At 38.0% G+C, this 18,385-nt stretch overlaps 2 protein-coding genes and 1 pseudogene across 2 annotated transcripts; 2 read left to right on the top strand and 1 right to left on the bottom strand.

The window, feature by feature from the left end:
* Nucleotides 1–1,808: 1,808 nt before the first annotated feature.
* LOC137731492 (probable galacturonosyltransferase-like 3) lies at nt 1,809–3,390 on the bottom strand. Its single transcript, XM_068470612.1, has one exon. It carries the CDS (start codon nt 3,299–3,301, stop codon nt 2,216–2,218), a length of 1,086 nt encoding a protein of 361 aa, XP_068326713.1. The 5' UTR covers nt 3,302–3,390; the 3' UTR covers nt 1,809–2,215.
* A 6,398-nt stretch (nt 3,391–9,788) lies between these two features.
* Nucleotides 9,789–11,350, top strand: LOC137731292 (receptor-like protein 4; annotated as a pseudogene).
* Nucleotides 11,351–12,661: 1,311 nt separating this feature from the next.
* Nucleotides 12,662–17,049, top strand: LOC137731669 (receptor-like protein 4). Its single transcript, XM_068470851.1, has 9 exons — nt 12,662–12,822; nt 12,915–13,973; nt 14,062–14,212; nt 14,324–14,395; nt 14,487–14,555; nt 15,263–15,331; nt 15,530–15,607; nt 15,807–16,015; nt 16,447–17,049. Exons 1-9 carry the CDS (start codon nt 12,735–12,737, stop codon nt 16,548–16,550), a joined length of 1,899 nt encoding a protein of 632 aa, XP_068326952.1. The 5' UTR covers nt 12,662–12,734; the 3' UTR covers nt 16,551–17,049.
* Nucleotides 17,050–18,385: the final 1,336 nt, after the last annotated feature.

The raw sequence follows: 18,385 nt of genomic DNA, 5'->3' as shown, positions 1-18,385 counted from the left end.
CGCAAAATGGAAAAAAAGACATAAATATTGAGTTTTTGGGGATAAAATAGCGTAAATTTAGTTTAAGAGGACAATGTGAGATCAAAGTAAAGTTTCAAGTGACATGGCAAAAAATAAGTCCTTTTTTTAAAAATAAAAAAATGCGTCGTGTGTTAGTAATTGCATGATATTCCAAGAATGAGGATAATACTCATAACTTGCATAGCATTTTTAGCAATCCTCTTCCGCTGAGGGATCTAAAGCTAATTTGGGGAATCGGTTATAGGACTCACTCCATATCGTATTTCAACGATTTAACTATTCATCATTTAGGTTTTTCCTTAAAGATAATTTCTACAAAAAAAATCACTCAAATCTGAAACCATTTAAATTTTGGATTAAAAGGTAATTGTATTATTGTTTCTTTGAAAAATCATATTTTTTTATTTTGCTTCACCACACTGATGTTTTTATGGTTATGGATTTATCTAATTTTAACAAGAATGATATATGAACGATGTATTAAAATATAAATTGTTTGAATCGTTGAAAAAAGTTACGGAATCAGAACCACAATGTACCCCTCAAATAAAATTATTTCAGGAACCCTCACCGAAAGGAGGCTGTCTTTCTAATAAGTAAACATACTTTTATTGTGGTTCATCTTTTTCTAGTACAATGAACAATAGGCAACATGGAAAAAAAAAATAGTATGATGCTACGATAAGCGTTACAATATAAGTAAACGACTAATTCATAATATTCTTTCTTTTTTTTTTCAAATTATATCGTCAATAATATTCACTTGTATTGTCACATCCCGGCCCGGGACGGACCACTTTCCGGGCCCATTCCACCACCGTAGCACGATATTGTCCGCTTTGGGCCCGCAGCACACCCTCACGGTTTTGTTTCTGGGAACTCACACGAGAACTTCCCAGTGGGTCACCCATCATGGGAGTGCTCTCGCACGCTACTCGCTTAACTTCGGAGTTCCCATGGAACCCGAAGCCAGTGAGCTCCCAAAAGGCCTCGTGCTAGATAAGGATGGGAATATACATTTAAGGATCACTCCCCTGGGCGATGTGGGATGTTACATGTATTGTAACATCAAGGTACCACATGATCGTATTTTATTACTACATGATAATTTGTTCGCCTAAAACACATTTGAAGGTTGGGTGCATTTATCATCAACTCAGTCGGTGCTCAAAAAGCTCACATCATAATAAATAAATAAATACGAAGTTCATTTTTATATGTAATGCATTCGTGGTCCTCGTTTCACTTAAGAAGCTAATTGGACTTGGGCATGTACACATACAACCACCTTCATTCATGGTTTCAGTCAATTGCACCGAAGAACATCTCAACAGTCACACTCACGTCAAATTAAGACTTCAAACATTTTCTTGCACATATGCCTTTCCTTTCCATACACAAGAGTCTGTTCGGTCACGTAACTATGATCTTGTTTAAAAGTGTTTTAAAAATGACTAAAAATGCATTCGTTTAACATATTTTTAAAATCAATCATTAGTAAATATTAAAGTGAATCCTGAAAAAGCATTTGAAGTGCTTCCTGCAAAAAACACATATACGGTGCTTATTCCAAAAAGTACTTAAAAATATTTTCGGAAACCAACATCAATTTCATCAAACACAATTTCAATCATTTTAAAAGTATTTCAAAATGAGCCATATATAAGCCCATCCTCACACGTATCAAATAAGAAACTCAAATTGTAATTTTCCGAGGAAAAAAAAAACAAATAATATCTAACACATTCCTAAAACAACAAACCGAAATTTCTATTGAATGTGCAACCAAAAAATCCAACACCAACCGATTAAGAATGCTAATGTATTATACATCGGTGCATACTAAAAAAAAATCAACCACCAACGTTTCATATTACTATAGTCTTCACTACAAATCAAAAAACCAAAAAAAAATATACAATTTCCGAATCTTCGCCTACTATGTATACGCCCCCACGTAACGTACCAATACAGACCATCGTAGACCTTCCACAAAACCCCTTTATCCTAGGTCCTGAACACGTGTTATCTACCCAACAATTCGGGTAAATCTCCGTTTTGACCGCCGTAAAATCCCGTGCCTCAACGGGCCCATACAAAATAACACACTGTCGCAATTCATCCTCTTCCCCGATCACATGCTTGGAGTGGTACGGATTCGGTACAGAGCGCCTCCGTGATTCGTGAGGCACCGTCAGCTATCAGAGAACAATGACGAGTGACGGTACAGATCATAGGGGGCCCACAAGCTATCCAACGGACACGGCCGCTTGGAGTCCAATCTCAGCCACGGCTTCCCCTTCCCGCTCCAGTGCAGGAGGCTTACCGGGCCCGGGTGGAGGTCCCTACACAGCCCCTCCACGTTGTCACCGCCGAGGCCGTGCTGGTTCCACCTGTGCTCCACCCCCTCCACGTCACCCGCGAACACCAGTAGAAACGGCGGCAGCGAGCCCAGCTCGTAGATACGACACCGTTTCTGCACCCGCATCCAGTGCTCCAGCTTCTGCGTGTACTTGCCCTCCCTCCACTTCCACAGATCGATCACCATCACCCCGGTGTTGAAGTAGCACGCCCTCCGCCCCTTGAATTCCGCCGCGAACGCCGCGTTCGACCAGAATTTCGGGGTGAAGTAGTTGGTGAAATTGGCGTGGCAGTACTCCGGCGCCCCCAGCACGCGCCGCCCGAGGTCAATCCGCCACAGCTTCGCCACGTCGTCGACGACAATGAGGTCGGAGTCGAAGTAGATGATGCGGCGGACGCCCGAGGGGAGGAGATCGGCGAGGTAGATGCGCGCATAGTTGAGGGGCTGGTCGAGGGCGCGGCGGACGGAGTAGGAGATCTTGCCCCTGACGAGGCTGGAGTCGAAGTGGTAGACGTGGAATGTGAGGTAGGGGAAGGTGGAAGTGATGGCGTGGCGGAGGAGGTCGGAGGAGCGGCGGTTGCGGTGGGAGGCAGCGATGAAGTGGAAGACGATGTTTTCGGGGCAAGTGGCGTGCTGGAGGACGGAGAAGACGCCGGCAACGGAGCCCCGGAGGTAGGTAGCGTCCAATGTCATGGCGATGTGGATGATGGAGGGGTCGTAGTGGGAGTGCTGGTCCAGCGAGGACCATGCGGTGCGGGGGCATCCTCGTCCGTTGCGGAATGCAGGTGCTTCTCGGAACTTAGGAAGCTCGACGGCGGCGGAATTCACCAGGAATTGTACGGTCCCGGTCGCGAAGAGGGCGGCGAGGAGGAGGAGGAGGAGGAGGAGGAGGGGGAGAGGACCATGGCCCGGTGGCATGGTCTCGTTGCCGTGGGGAGTTTTGAACTTTTGACTGAAGAAATTGGGAGTGTAGGGTTTGCTTTACCTTTAGAATTGGAGGAGAGACAAGGGATGTTATGTTATGATGTGATGTGGTGGGGGTAATATGGGTATTTTGGTAGTGGAGTTGTGGGACCCGGGAATGGAGTGTGAGAGACATGATGCTATGCAGCTAGGGGAGAAATAGAATAAGAATGGAATGAGGAGAAGAGGGAGAGGCGAAGCCAGGCTGGAAAGACGCGTCCCTTTGTTTGTGTCGTCGACGTAGGACTCTGATTCTAAAGGGAGTGTGGGGACGACAGGCCATTTTGTGTTCAGGAGCATCTTCCAATCACATCTGTTTATCGTATATTATGCAATCAGAAATTATTATAAATTTTTTATTTAAAATTAAATATAAACAATACTTAACAAAAACTGATCGTATGATATACAATAAACGAATATAATTTAAGGATTCCTGAAATCCTCACAAAAATTATCCGGTGAAAATCCTCTCTCATCTTGTGGTGGTTATGGACTTGGTGGTTTCACCAGAGGCATTCTATGGATCCTACGAAAGGAGGAGTACGGCCCAAGTACTGTTATCGTTCAAATAAATTACGTGAAAACATGACCATCTAACTTAAAATTAATCGCAATAGTTTAAATGACCCATTATTATTTGAGGGACCATTTTACTTTTTTACACATCTACATTTCATCATCTCTAATATTTTGTTTTAATTTATTTAATTTAAAAGCTAAAAATAACAAAACAATTGGGTAAAAAGAGGGAAAATGTATATGATTATGATTTCCCCCATTAAAACTAGATAAATGTTAAGAAGATTCTCTTAAAAGTGTAACTCTTTATAAATTTTCTAACATCTCATCTATTTGGCACAATTCTTGTGTCAACGTTATAAAACATTGTATTAAAAAGATAAGACGACGGAGAATCTATAAAAAGTCCCACTTTGAAAAAATCTCTTTAGCATTTCTCTTTAAACTATTAGGCAAAACAAGGCTTTAATTCCCTTACATAGAATTCAGTATCAACAAATTATTTCCATTTATGAAAAGAACTTAAAGCTCGTTTCCAACTCTATATGTAGGAAGCACTTTGTGCATAAGCACTTATTATTAAAGTGCTTACAATAACTTAAGGCGAATTGTTTTTTTAATAAGCATATAACACGTGCTTATTATTAAAGTGTTTCTATAGCCTAGAAGCATTTTGATGTTTTATGTGCCACATACAATCAAAAGCATTTTTTATTGTTAAATTTAACCATTTCAAATGCAATCTAAACATACCCTTAAAATAATAAAAATTTTGTATCACATATTTATACTATTATTTGTATTATCAGTCTAATAAAAGACCCGTTTGAATTGGCGGACCCTTACTCGAAAATATACCAATAAAATTTTGGAAGAGATTGAATGAATGGATGAATGTGCATTAATCCAATCCCAAATTTTTGTGGTGATGGTAAAATGTTATTAAATGCTTCTGGAATTCGGACGAGCTACTCCGTCGTTGGCAATTAATTATTGGCGATGGATAGATATGAGTGAAGGTAATTGACTTAAAAAAATTAAAAAAAAAAAAAAAGCAAACAGTTGCTACAAATGCACAGGCTCCTTTTATGGGATCTTTTTTAAAAACTCGGGTATTCAAGTGATACTCCAAATGTCATAATATAGATAGAAAAAAATAATGTATTTTTCATTTTCACGCAATTATTCTATAATATGTAAAGTATCCGCTTGAATATTAGGCATTTTATAAAATTTATCCCTCTCGTACTGCTATCAACTCAACTGAATCTGAGATTGAATCGGTGCAACTTTATAATTTTTGACTTGAATGCATAAGAACATCTTCGATTCAAGATGCAAAATGCGTTGAAATTGACATTTTATATTTTGATTTGGCCGGAAAGCACTCATATGACTGGATGTAAAACATTCATGTTCGCCAAAAGATGTAAATAAAAATGCAAATTTGCATATTTTTTACATCTTTTAGAGGTGGGCTACGCCTGTCAAATAGAGAACAATAAGTGAAGTTCCAAAATTTCATATCTTTCATTGGAGTAGAACTAACATTTACACCTTCCGAAAATATAAAATAACATGTTAACATGGCTTTTACATCTCAAATTTGTTTTTCTCCATTAGAGATGCTCTAAGTACGTAAAATGGGTTGAATCAGCATGCTCATTTTCTCTTTTTGTATTTCTCCTCGTGTTTTAGGAAGTATTTTTATTTACCACCCTCAATAATAATCATCATCACACTTATTATTATTATATGAGTTTAAATTTCGAAATATATATAATGAATAGACACAAATCTTTAAATATTGTATCTAAAATATGCCGATGAATTATATATATTGATATACAGCTGGTGATCGATGAGGGACCTTGCTAGTCACAAGTTTTGCTTTTGCTGCTCCACTTGCTAGAACATCTATCATACCAACTTAGCCAGTGTGCATTATTATTCATCGGTTTTGTTTCTACGGAAGTTAACGTGTACTTGTGTTTGTATGTGCCAATTATTCAATTTTCAGACAAATACTTGGGAAATTTTTTCGAGTGTTTGTAAATTTACTAATTTTACCATCTTTGTATCGTCACGTGTCATTGTTTTTCTTTTTGGTTAATTAAATTGAAAATACATTTTAACCAAAATGGTGTCCTATAGGAATGACAACGGTTCGGTTTGAGTCAGAAATGCTCTATCCATTTTCATAATCATGAAAATTAACTACATTCATAACCGCAAATTAACCATCAGGAATTATCCATAACCATATCCACTGGGTAACAAATTTCTCATCGATTAACGGTTATATTTATCTTAGTTAAAAACAAAAAATTATATTCATCCAATTGACGCACAATAGTTTAGTAGATACTAATTTTATCATTACAAAACCACGTCTAATAATACGAAACATAACAATGAATGAATTTTGTAAAGTATAAAATAAGAGTATGATGTTGGCTGTTGATATCTCTCATAAGCATGATGTTTGGTGTGTAATGAATATAGGGTTTGATGCATATATAGTATAAGGTTTGGTGAATACTATTATATTATATACTAAATATATTATGGGGTGAATAAAGAATATCGTAATAATAGTATAGGCGCACTCAAATAAATAAATAATATATATATATATATATATATCTATGCTATTATTAGGAGAATCATCCTTATCAACTTTTTGCCATATTTTTTTTCTAATTTTGCCTTCACTTTTGGTACATAATATTTCCATAACAAGGGTAAAATAGTAATTTTGTATATTTTACCCCTTTTTCTCTATGTTGCCCTCACTTTTGATACACAATACTTATATAAGGAGGGCAAAATAGTAATTTTGCATCTTTTGAGAAAAGACAATCGTATCCCTATTTTTCTTATTTTACCCTCACTTTTGATACACAATATTTATATAAGGAGGATAAAACAGTAATTATGTAATATTAAGATAAAATATGCATTTATTAAGAGAAATTATCCCACCATCTTTTTTTCATACTCTTTTTAAATTTTTAAAAACTAAAAAAAACAAAAAACAAAATGAAATTGTTCACACGCACAAGGTGTGTGCTCATTGGCTAGTATATATTATATTATATATAAATTATATATTTATTTGGTTCAGATTCGAGGACAGATACGGATAGGAGATTCCTATACCCATATCCAAAACCATAACAGAATAAAGTTCATGATTTTTCCCCATATCCATAATATACTTGAATTTTCATACCTTAATCCGCTTCATTCGGACGGTTATTGGGTTTAATGATTTGAATTGTCATTTCTAGTGTCTTGGAAGAACTCTTCACTTTAGTCATTGAAATTTGAAATTGATATAATTGATTTGTGAGTTTGTCAAGGTTCTATCCGGTTGGGGCCTAGCGCTTAGGCGGCTAGACGGCTAGACGGAGTCTAGGCGGGCGCCTAGGCTGACTAGACAGATTTAAGTAAATCTATTATATTTTTTGTAAATAAGTGTCTACTTATACTTAAAATATATATAATTTCATCATAAACTACAAAATAGAATGACATATATATTATATATATATTATATTAATATAATATATATTTATTTGGTTCAGATTCGAGGACGGATACGGATAGGAGATTCCTATACCCATATCCAAAATCATAACCGAATAAAGTTAATGATTTTTCCCTATATCCAAGATATACCCGAATTTTCATACCCAAATCCGCTTCATTTAGACGGTTATCGGGTTTAATGGTTTGAATTGTCATCCCTAGTGTCTTGGAAGAACTCTTCGCTTTAGTTCTTGAAATTTGAAACTGATAGAATTGATTTGTGAGTTTGAAGTTTTTATCGGGTTGGGGTCTAGCGCCTAGGCGGCTAGACAGCTAAACAAAGTCTAGGCGGGCGCCTAGGTTGACTAGATGAATTTAAGTAAATATCTTATATTCCTGTAAATAAGTGTCTACTTATACTTAAAATATATATAATTTCATCATAAACTATAAAATAAAATGATTTATATATTATGAAGTATTTGAACATAATGAAAATATGGGGAACAATGATATAATGTGTGTTTATTTAAATATGCAATAAGTCTCTTACAATTTATTGAAAAAATAAAATGCAAAATGAAAGTGATATATTTTCTATTTGAGTGAGCCATGACCTAGGTGGGTCTGGGCATACTAGGTGGGCTAGGTGGGTCTCTAGACGGGCTAGGCAGGTCTATAGACGGTCTAGGTGGGTGCCTCAATAGCTATATGCGTCATTTCTTAATTTTCAAACTCCTAAACATTAATCGGGACGGTGGCCAGCCTTCTAACGCTTAGGTGGTGCTAGGCGGAGATTTTTAGAATAGTAAAGGTTTATCCACCATAAATTATTTTGATCATTATGTGAAAAACCTGTTAAGCAAGGATCAAAATGCCAAAAATGCCCTAATTGGACCAAAATAATTTGACAAAATTTGAGAGTTTTTTTGTTGTTGTCATTTAGGTATTATTTAACGTATATTTTTTGCATAATGATCAAACTGTTGACGGTGAACAAACTCAGAGATCATTTTATCCAATGTTCTAAAAATAGGCTTAGGCGCTGGACAGTCGGTTGCTACCACGACTTGCTTTTAATCGGTAACAAAATCGGAAGTATGTTAGGCGGTCGCCTAAAGAGAATTAGGTGGGACTAGGCGAGGCTGAACAAGATCTAGGTGGGCGTATGTGGAGAACGCCGGAATCCCGAAAAAAAGAAAAAGAAAAAAAAGGGTTTTCAGCGGCTGTGTTTCTATTCGCCGTTCGCGCGAGGAAGAAGACTGTTCCTGTTTCACCCACGTTTTCCTCCCTTTTACGGTTATACCTCTTTAAATGGTCCCACCACTTATCTTTACCTTCTTTTATTTATTAACCCCTAATCGTCGATTCTAACTTCTTTTTTTCAAAACCAAATAATCTTTTGACTCTTTTTTTTTTATTCCTTTTTAGGTAGTATTTTATGATTAATTTTTTAGACCACACCATAAAATTATGTAACCTACACATATATTTTTGGAAAAAAATATCATATAGTAAATTGAATTAAATTATATATATAAAATAAATTTACTTAAATCCGTCTAGATCCTCGCCTATATTCTCCCTATGCGCCTAAACGTTAGGCCCCAACTCGTCGCCTGACTAACGCTTAACGTTTTTAAGAACCTTATTTTTATTGATTTTAAATCATAGAGACAATTTTGACTAAAACCAACAGAAAATGATAGTGATTTGCTACCCACCTACTAGTGGCTGGCACATGTTGTTTTTATAAACAACATAGTATGTGTTAGAGAAAATTTTAATTGTGACGGGAACACAAGTGATACACTACGTGTTTTAATTGAAGTGGTGAGAAATTTTATTTTTTAAATTATTAAATTTTTAGCACACATATCCAACCATTTGTATAATAACATGTGATGTACCATTCTGTATATTGATCACACTAAAAAATCTCTTTATGTGTTGGAGTATAGTTGTAAAGTTACGAGGTCCTAATCGGTTGATTTTTGATTGGTCAAGACTTCCCATGAAAATTATAGTCCATTATTGTTCCGTACATCAATGTCATGTTCCCATGAGTTTATGAAATCTACAATTATTTGACAAAGGAGCATAAAATTTCTAAAAAATTATTCTCCACTGATCCAAGGCTTCCATTGTTCATGTGGGTTTAATCAATGTCGTGTTCATGCATAATGTCCAACGTCTTAATCCAACCTACGTATAAGGCGCTCCTATCACAAAGTTTAACATTATGTAAAATATAAGTTCCCGAAGATTACTCTCACAATAATTAGCATGTCACGTCATATGATTAACTTCCAAATCGCTTGTGTCACAAAATTTAGTTTTTGTCGGATTTGTCAATGAATTAATCAATCTCAATAACAAATACCGAATGTTAACAAGTCGGAACGAGAAAAGTAACAAGCATGTCAATTTTAACAAATTAATGTCAACGGCGACGTGATTTAACATGTTAATGTTAAACGTTGCAATGCATTAGACCAATCAAACCCCCATAATTAAACCAATAATCTTATATTTCAAAAGAAAAAAAAAATCATATGAAACCACAACCAAGACGATTATTTTTTTTTTTTTTGAATAAACTCGTTACATTGGTGCATGAGGACTAACATAAATATTGATTGAGATCATCTTAGAATCTCAAAACTCCGAAGTAGAAAAACTCAGCAATCAAGACCATTCAATTTAAATTATGTGGTCCTATTAATCACATCACGCTAACCCACCTTACTCACAAAACTATGCCCTCATCTCTCTCTCTCTCTCTCTCTTAACTTTCTGGTGTCACAGGGCGCTCCTACCGGATAGATTGCGGTAGCCACTCAGTTTCCATCGACTCATTCAACACCACGTGGCTCTCCGAAGGCTTATTCACCGGCGGCGCTATCTTCCCCGTCTCCGATCCCCTCCGATTCCGCCAAACCCACGAGAAGACCCTCCGCTACTTTCCCCTCTCCTCCAGCGAAAAAACTGCTACGGCATCCTCAATTTGTCCCCCGGCCGACACTTCATCCGCACCTTCACCGTGTACGACAACTACGACGGCGAATCCCACTCCCCCTCATCGACGTCTCAGTCGAGGGCACCGTCATCTTTTCCTGAAGCTCCCCTTGGCCCGACGACCTCGCCCGAACCGGCGCATACTCGGATTTATTCGCTTTCGTCGCCGACTCCAACGCCGATGTCTGCTTCCACAGCATTGCCAATGGCGCTCCCGTAATCGGATCTCTCATGCTCGTTCGGGTAGACGAGACCTCATACGACGGGGTTTCCATCGGCCAAAACTACATCCTCGTAAACTACGGGCGGTTCTCCTGCGGCGCCGATCCGTTTGGCCCCGGCTTCACCAACGACACCGACCTATTCGGTCTACCGGCGCCGAATCCTCAGTCCGATCCGTTATCACGATAAATTCGATTTCCGACGTCGATCAAGCCCCGAACTATTTCCCGGCAAACTGTACCAATCGGCGGCGGTTGTCGAGGGGGAAGGAGTCATAGTGTACGAATTACCGGTGGACGTGGAGCTGGACTACTTCCCGTGGCTACATTTCGCGGAAATCGATCCGGGAGTGACAGAGGCGGGGCAGAGAGTGTTCGACGTTTTAATCAACGGTGAATGTCACTCGGATTGATATATACGAGGGGGTGGGGAGCTTCGCGGCGTACTCGTGGAGTTATAGAGTGAAGAACTTGATCAGTACGGTGTTGACGGTGGAGCTTCAGAGTGTGGCCGGCACGGCGTTGATTTGTGGGCTAGAGAACTACGCTCTCGTTCCCGCCAATAAATTATCATAGCCAGAGGCCCAGCCCAGAGCCAAAAAAAGAAAATAATAATAATAATAATAATAATGAAAATCTGCTTATTTAAATAAATTCGTTATATCTGTGAATTTGGAGAAATATAATCCTTTCCCACACATTAACTTGTCTTTACCTAACGTATATTTGGTTAAAATATCCAAAATAAAAATAAAAATTCACAGTACTACTGCTAAGTGGTTTGAAAAATTAACAGTTAGATTTTACATAAAATTCATACCACTAGACCGTATGTACCATTATAACTAGACCGGCATAAAAGAACATATAATTTAAACTCGCATCTTGTTTGATGTCTGTAATCGAAATGTTAATTCGCTATATTCAAATACTAGATTCTCCATATGTAGTTGATGATAGAAACATAAAAATTTTGATTATTGATTTTGAGTGGATCTCTATTTCTTATTTCTATTCCTAAAAACTTAAAATGCTTAATATACATTGAAATCACTCTCGAGTTCAATTTTATTTCCTCCGTTCTCATTCTTAGTTATTAATCACGTGATAAAAGCGACAGATGTTGTTTAATTCTCTTGGAAATCAAGAACACTAAACATAAAAAGAGTAAGTGGGTGACAATGACATAACCAATTGGTGTCTGTATTTTGTACAATATAATTATTTCCTATAGAAAACAAGAAATCATAAACGTGAGCATGTCACGGGTGCGCAGAATTGAACACAGGCCAACAGTACAAGGCCAACAACCAACCAGAGGAGAAAATTTTCGATATAATAAAAACCAGAGTAGTACATTACGTATTTTTATATAAAATGTGAATTTTTTTATTTTTTAAGTTAATAACTTTTTAACACAAATATCCCACTATTTGTATAGTGACATATAGTGTACTATTCTGTGTTTCAAATCTCACATTCCTAAAAACAAATCGTAAATACAATTCTTTAGATCGCCATGTGCACATGTGTTCACCTTTTTAAAAAAGGAAAAAAAGAAGAAGATAACTTTAACGAAAAATCATATTTTTACATTAAAAAATCAATCATAGTACTATTTACTTTACCCTTTATTTTGTTATTATTATTAAAATTTAAAGTTTTAAAGACTTTTTCATTAGTTTTTCTATAAAAAATAAATCAATCCTAATTATTTAGGTTGATTCAAAAAATTAATCCTAATTATTTAGGTTAATTCCGTTATTTACCAACCTACCCACTCAACTTACTAGTCCAAATATGGGACTAGAATTCTCTTATCTTCTCTTTTTATATCCTTCAATTCTCTCTTTTTATATTCTCTATTTTATTTTTTATTTTTTTATAAAATATAAATATAATATGTTAACGTGGCGTGACTTTCAAATAAGAAAGGAGAAAATGGGTGAAAAAAGAAAAAGAAAAGAGGGAGATAATCCTACTTTCCAAATCTGACCTCCATTTTACTTTCCCTCCCGGTAATCTGGCCACCATGTCCTAACACTACTTTCCCACTCCCTTCCTACCCCCCCAAAAAAAAGGAAGAAAAAGAAATGACTGCCGTCGTCTTTCTTTTCCTCTCCCTCTCTCTCTTCTCCTTCTGCTCCACATCCGCCGCGTCTCCACCGCCTTATCCCTACGGTAGCAACCTCTACACTCCACATATTATACTGACCAACCGCTTTAACTAACTTTCTAACTGTCATTGACTCTGCTTCTTCTTTCTGTCACAGGTGGAGTCGCCTACCACATAGACTCCGGCAGCCCCACCGACCAAACCGACCCATTCAACACCACCTGGCTCTCCGACCGCTTCTTCACCGGCGGCGCAACCTCCGTCGTCTCCGAGCCTCTCCAATTCCACCACCCACAAGAGAAGACCCTGCGCTACTTCCCTCTATCGTCCGGCAAAAAGAACTGCTACATAATCCCCAATTTGCCCTCCGGCCGCTACTACATCCGCACCTTCACTGTCTATGACAACTACGACGGCAAGTCCCACTCCCCCTCCTTCGACGTCTCCGTCGAGGGCACTGTTGTCTTTTCCTGGCGCTCCCCGTGGTCCGAGGACCTCGCCCGCAACGGCGCCTACTCGGATCTCTTCGCATTCGTCGCCGACTCTGAGGCGGATATCTGCTTCTACAGCATTGCCACCGACCCTCCCGTCATCGGATCTCTTCAGCTCATCCGGGTCGACCCGGACTCCTACGACGCCGGTTCCATTGGAAAAAACTACATTATCGTCAACTACGGCCGGTTAACCTGCGGCTCTGATCAGTTTGGCCCCGGATTCAGCAACGACACCGACCTCTTCGGCCGCTCATGGCAAAACGACAAGGATTTCCGATTCACTGACGCCGTCTCCGAATCCGCCGTCCGATATGTCTCCACTAGAAACACCATTGCCAACACAGACCAGAGCCCCAACTATTTTCCGATGAAATTGTACCAATCGGCGACAGTCGTCGACGGCAAAGCCCTGGAATACGAATTGCCGGTGGACGCGAAGCTCGATTACTTGTTGTGGTTCCATTTCGCGGAGATCGATTCGAGTGTGAAGAAGGCGGGGCAGAGAGTGTTCGACATTCTCATCAATGGCAAGAATGTGAATCGAATTGACATATTCAAAGAGGTGGGGAGCTTCGCGGCGTATTCATGGCATTACACAGTGAAGAACTTGAGCAGTAGTGTCCTGAATGTGAAGCTTCAGAGTGTCGCGGGCGCGACATTGATCAGCGGGCTCGAAAACTACGCTCTGGTTCCTGCTGATGTTGCCACTGTTCCAGAACAAGGTATTAGTTAATGACAATTAAGTTATTTGAGGATGATGATAGTTGAATTGTGATTGATATGACTAACTTGGGAGCTTATCCTTTGTAGTGGTTGCTATGAGAGCATTGAAGGAATCGCTTCGTGTTCCCGATAGGATGGGGTGGAATGGTGATCCATGTGCTCCGTCCAATTGGGATGCTTGGGAGGGAGTTTCGTGCCAGCACGATAAGAATGGAACTGTTCTTATCATATCTGGAATGTAAGAGTTTTATTTTCTTGATCAAAAGCATTGAAGTTGATTAAAATCGATATGTGAAGTTGCAAAATCTACCTGCATTATCCATTCAATTAAGTGTATTGTGCATTTCAGTGATCTTGGAAGCCAAGGATTGAAAGGGTTTATCAGTGACCAGATTAGTCTCTTGTCGAACTTGGTAAGCCTGTAAGTATCACCTGCAAAGACTAATTTTTGGTGATTCAACTTGTTTAGAGTAGAAGTTTATACTATCTTGTCTTTTGATACAATACTACAGGAACTTAAGCTCCAATTCTTTGGAGGGCGTATTACCATCTGGGCTAGGCCAAAAAAGTCTCAAAAGGCTGTAAGTCCCCCACTCATTTCCGACAATGTCAGTAGAATGCTTTTGATCTTTGTTGTGATTGATTTTTTCTGTTTATGTTCTTGTGTAATCGAAAAAAGTTCTGTACGCACTTGACTGACCATCTAACTGAAATTTTCAATTGTTTTTTACGCTCTGGTGTGACTCAGAACTGTTTCATTGTTAGTATGCATGATTTTTCTTCAAATCGACTTCATATTTGTTAACTAGAAATGTACCTCACCGTTAATGTCAGCAGTCGACTTCAAATTGACTTAAAAAGTTTCACTATACAAATTATGTGGTAATTGGGCATGTCTTTCTCTTTTGCTGCACTTTGTGAAACCAGGCTGTCATATGGTTTGAACTTTGAAATATTGGCCTGAAGTTTGAGAATTTTTCTCTTCCCCCGTTTTCTCTGTCTTGATCAAAATGACATTATCTAAATAACAGATTTAACAGTTAAAGTTATGATGCTCGTTTTTGTTGTCATAACAGCTCCAATGTGTTTGTTTTATTATCATCACTTCTATTGATTTATTTTCTGGAAAATTATCCTCCTTTTGCTTGTCCATCCAAAACCATTGTAGTTAAGTATGCTAAGTGATGGATTTACCTTCATATGTTGACATTGCCTGATATTTTATTTTTACTTTCTGGTTCTTACTTGCTTCCTGCGAGTATTTATGTTGTTAAATTGGAATTTGTAGGGATTTGTCGAACAATGAATTTACTGGGCCTATACCACAGAGTTTAACTACTTCGAATCTCCAGCTTTTGTAAGTGTTCAGCTTGTGCATTTGTTTCCATCGTTTGGTTATGGAGCTCTTTGCATTGTGTCTTAAGTAAACTAACACTATCAACCATATATAGAGGAGGCCAACTGAAGAACAAAGTAAAAGAAACAATGTCTTGATTTCCAATATCCTTTCCATTTGTTGATTGCTTTCCTTTTAATACGCATTCTACGTTCCCAGGCTATTGAATAATAACTTATTGGAAGGCAAAGTTCCAGAGGAGCTCTATTCTATTGGCGTCCACGGGGGAGCCATTGAGTATGTCACGATATAATTCGATATTCTCACTTATATATATATATATATATATATTATTTCACATTTCGATGAAGCTACACATTTCTAATACTAACTAGTACTACGGTCTAGGTGTTAACATTAATGTTCAGTGACCTATTAATGATTATTACATGTGTTGCAGTTGCTAAACTAATAAGCTACTATGTTTCTTCGACAGTCTTTATGGCAACAAAGGTTTGTGTGGCGTACCATCTTTACCTGATTGTCCTCTGTTTTGGGAAAATGGCGGCTTATCTAAGAAGGGTAAAATTGCGATAGCCGTATCTTGTGTTCTTGTTTTCTGCCTGGTCGTGTTGGCGTTATACATATTCTGCATCCGAAGGCGTAGGAATGATTATGACTTCAGCCTACCTCAAGACTTAATGGGTAAGTATGAAAGAATTTCAGATTGTCATTGTATGTCTTATATTTTGTTGTTGATATTTCATGCTCATGCTTTTTTGCATCTCACCAAAGTAGCAACTTAATTGCAATTCACATAGTGGTGTTGTGTTTGTTGCAATCTTCTACAATCGTGTTTGGCCGTTTTAGTGAACTTGAACTTTTTAAAACTGTTTTACCCGAAATTCTTTTAATGTGCGATGTTATCCCGTAACTCCCAACTCTTTCAAATTAAGGCAGTCATTTGAAACATATAGGTATTTTTGTAAATGGACACAATAGGCAATAGCGGTAGAACAAACTTCGCACTTGCATATCTAGGCATCGTTGTCTTGTCGAATCAGATAGTATGTTACGCATTCATTTTTTCCGTTTCTCCTGACGGGTTTTCCCTTCTTTCCTTCCCCTTCTTCCAGCACTTTCTGCTAAGAGAAACAGGTATCAGAGACAGAAGTCCCTGATGCTTCTTGAAATGGAGAGCCAACATGCCAAGGCATCAACACCATTGACTCTCCAGTAACAGCGACGCAGAGTTTTCTCTAAAGCGGAAAGTAGCAGTGTTAACATTTCACTCGCCAAGAAGAAGATATACGATGGGGAAGTTACGTCATTGCGTTCGTACAAATTTCTCAATTATGACACCCCTCCGCTTCACGAATTGGCTTCATGGTTTTTGCATACGTTCGAGCAGTTTTTCCGGCACGAGGTCCTCCCGAAGCCAGTGCTACTACAACAACATATCGGAATTTTTTACTACAAAAAAAGTGCATAAGGCCCAAGCCATTATACCCTTAAGTTTACGAGTTTATTGTTGGATATATTGATGTAAATGTATATTTGCGTCCTTGAGTCCATGGAATTGGATATATTTTTCAGTGTCCGATAACACAGGCCGGTTATCGGTACATCAAATGTCATAATATAATCGGTTAGAAATTAATTTTTCAAAATGTTTTCAAACAATTGTATTATTATACTTAATATATCAGGTCGTATTCGCGGCGCGAGAATGGAACCACACATTTCGAAACTGGTCTCTCTTCCAATTCTTTTCCCTACATTGTATATATCACTGATTTCACTTCCCAAAGTGCAAGATTAGCTACCACTTCGACAATCATGCAAAAGTCATCATTAATTAGTACTAATTAATCACAAAATCAAGCAGATGATAAGCACGTTTCTAATCAGTGAAACCCGGCCGCTGTGAAACAAGGACCATATTTTTCTTTTGTCAATTCAATCAATTTTTTTTTTGGAACTTTAACTAAAAGCTTCAAGTACTGTTCACGTTAACGAAAAATTACATTTTTACACTAAAAAGTTAATCCGGATACTATTCACTTTACCCTTTATTTTATCCTTATCGTTAAAACTCAAAGTTTTCAAACCGTTTTAATTAGTTTTCATTTTTTTTCTTCCAGATTAACAGCGTTCGAACAAGGGAATCTCTCACCATTTCACACGTGACTTGTGACAAATTTTCAAATAATTAAAGTAATTAAGTTAGCTCCCGATGACTGAGACTCGTTTGAATAATGAGATGGGATTAAGTATTAAACAATTGATTAAACATAATACATGCAGTTCTTCATTAACTGTTTAGGCAACAGACGTCCACGTCATGGGCATGCAGCCCACCTGTACTCTCTTTCGGCAGACTTTTGGGTCATGGGTCGTTGTTTCTTCGACCGCTTCTTATTCTTCTTCAGCAGCTTGTTCAAAAAGAATAGTATGCATCATCACGTCTGCAAATGTTGGCGATTACCAAATATCTCAGTGGAACCATTAGCATACTATATATAAGATCGAATGACTTTAGTTAGGATTAAACTTGATGGACTTTTGCGATATGGTTAGTGACGGATCCAAGATCTGAACTTTGGTAGGCACAACAGAGACCTGTACCAAACATTTGGAGGGTACTCGATAGACCTTCACTTCACATGCATATTTTCTGGACTTCGGGTGGCCCTAAGACCACCTGGGTCTCTATTTCCATCCGCCTCTTGATATGGTCAAGCAAAATCGGTGCTAGCTTGCTTCTAAAAACATCATTTGACTCTTTACATGTAAGTCATTAATTATAATTTATAACCATAATTTTGAAAACCCTAATATCTTCATCTGTTTGGTCTACAGACCCTAATTTCTCTATCAAGCGACAGGGCTGGTATTGTGCATTTCATTTATCTTGATTAACGTTTTGCATGCAATTTGCAGCTTTTGGACTTTGCAAATGGTCCAACACTCCAACTGGGCAAGGTTTGATTGAAATAGTTAATAAAATTTCCGAACTCCAACAAATGAGTAGGTGGAGCTGCATTTGGAGATTTTGACTTTTAAGATACAACC

The sequence above is a fragment of the Pyrus communis genome, chromosome 4 (assembly GCF_963583255.1).
Source record: "Pyrus communis chromosome 4, drPyrComm1.1, whole genome shotgun sequence".
In the NCBI taxonomy this organism is placed as follows: domain Eukaryota; kingdom Viridiplantae; phylum Streptophyta; class Magnoliopsida; order Rosales; family Rosaceae; genus Pyrus; species Pyrus communis.
The sequence above is the reverse complement of the archived record's forward strand: the minus strand, read 5'-3'. Positions and strand labels throughout refer to the sequence as shown.

What these genes read in the sequence shown, in the direction of transcription:
- LOC137731492 (XM_068470612.1), bottom strand. Translation starts at nt 3,301, where the DNA reads ATGCCACCGGGCCATGGTCCTCTCCCCCTCCTCCTCCTCCTCCTCCTC.
- LOC137731669 (XM_068470851.1), top strand. Translation starts at nt 12,735, where the DNA reads ATGACTGCCGTCGTCTTTCTTTTCCTCTCCCTCTCTCTCTTCTCCTTC. An exon ending in CAAAAAAGTCTCAAAAGGCT is followed by an intron (nt 14,556 to 15,262) that starts GTAAGTCCCCCA and finishes TGGAATTTGTAG; the next exon opens with GGATTTGTCGAACAATGAAT. An exon ending in CCTACCTCAAGACTTAATGG is followed by an intron (nt 16,016 to 16,446) that starts GTAAGTATGAAA and finishes CCCTTCTTCCAG; the next exon opens with CACTTTCTGCTAAGAGAAAC.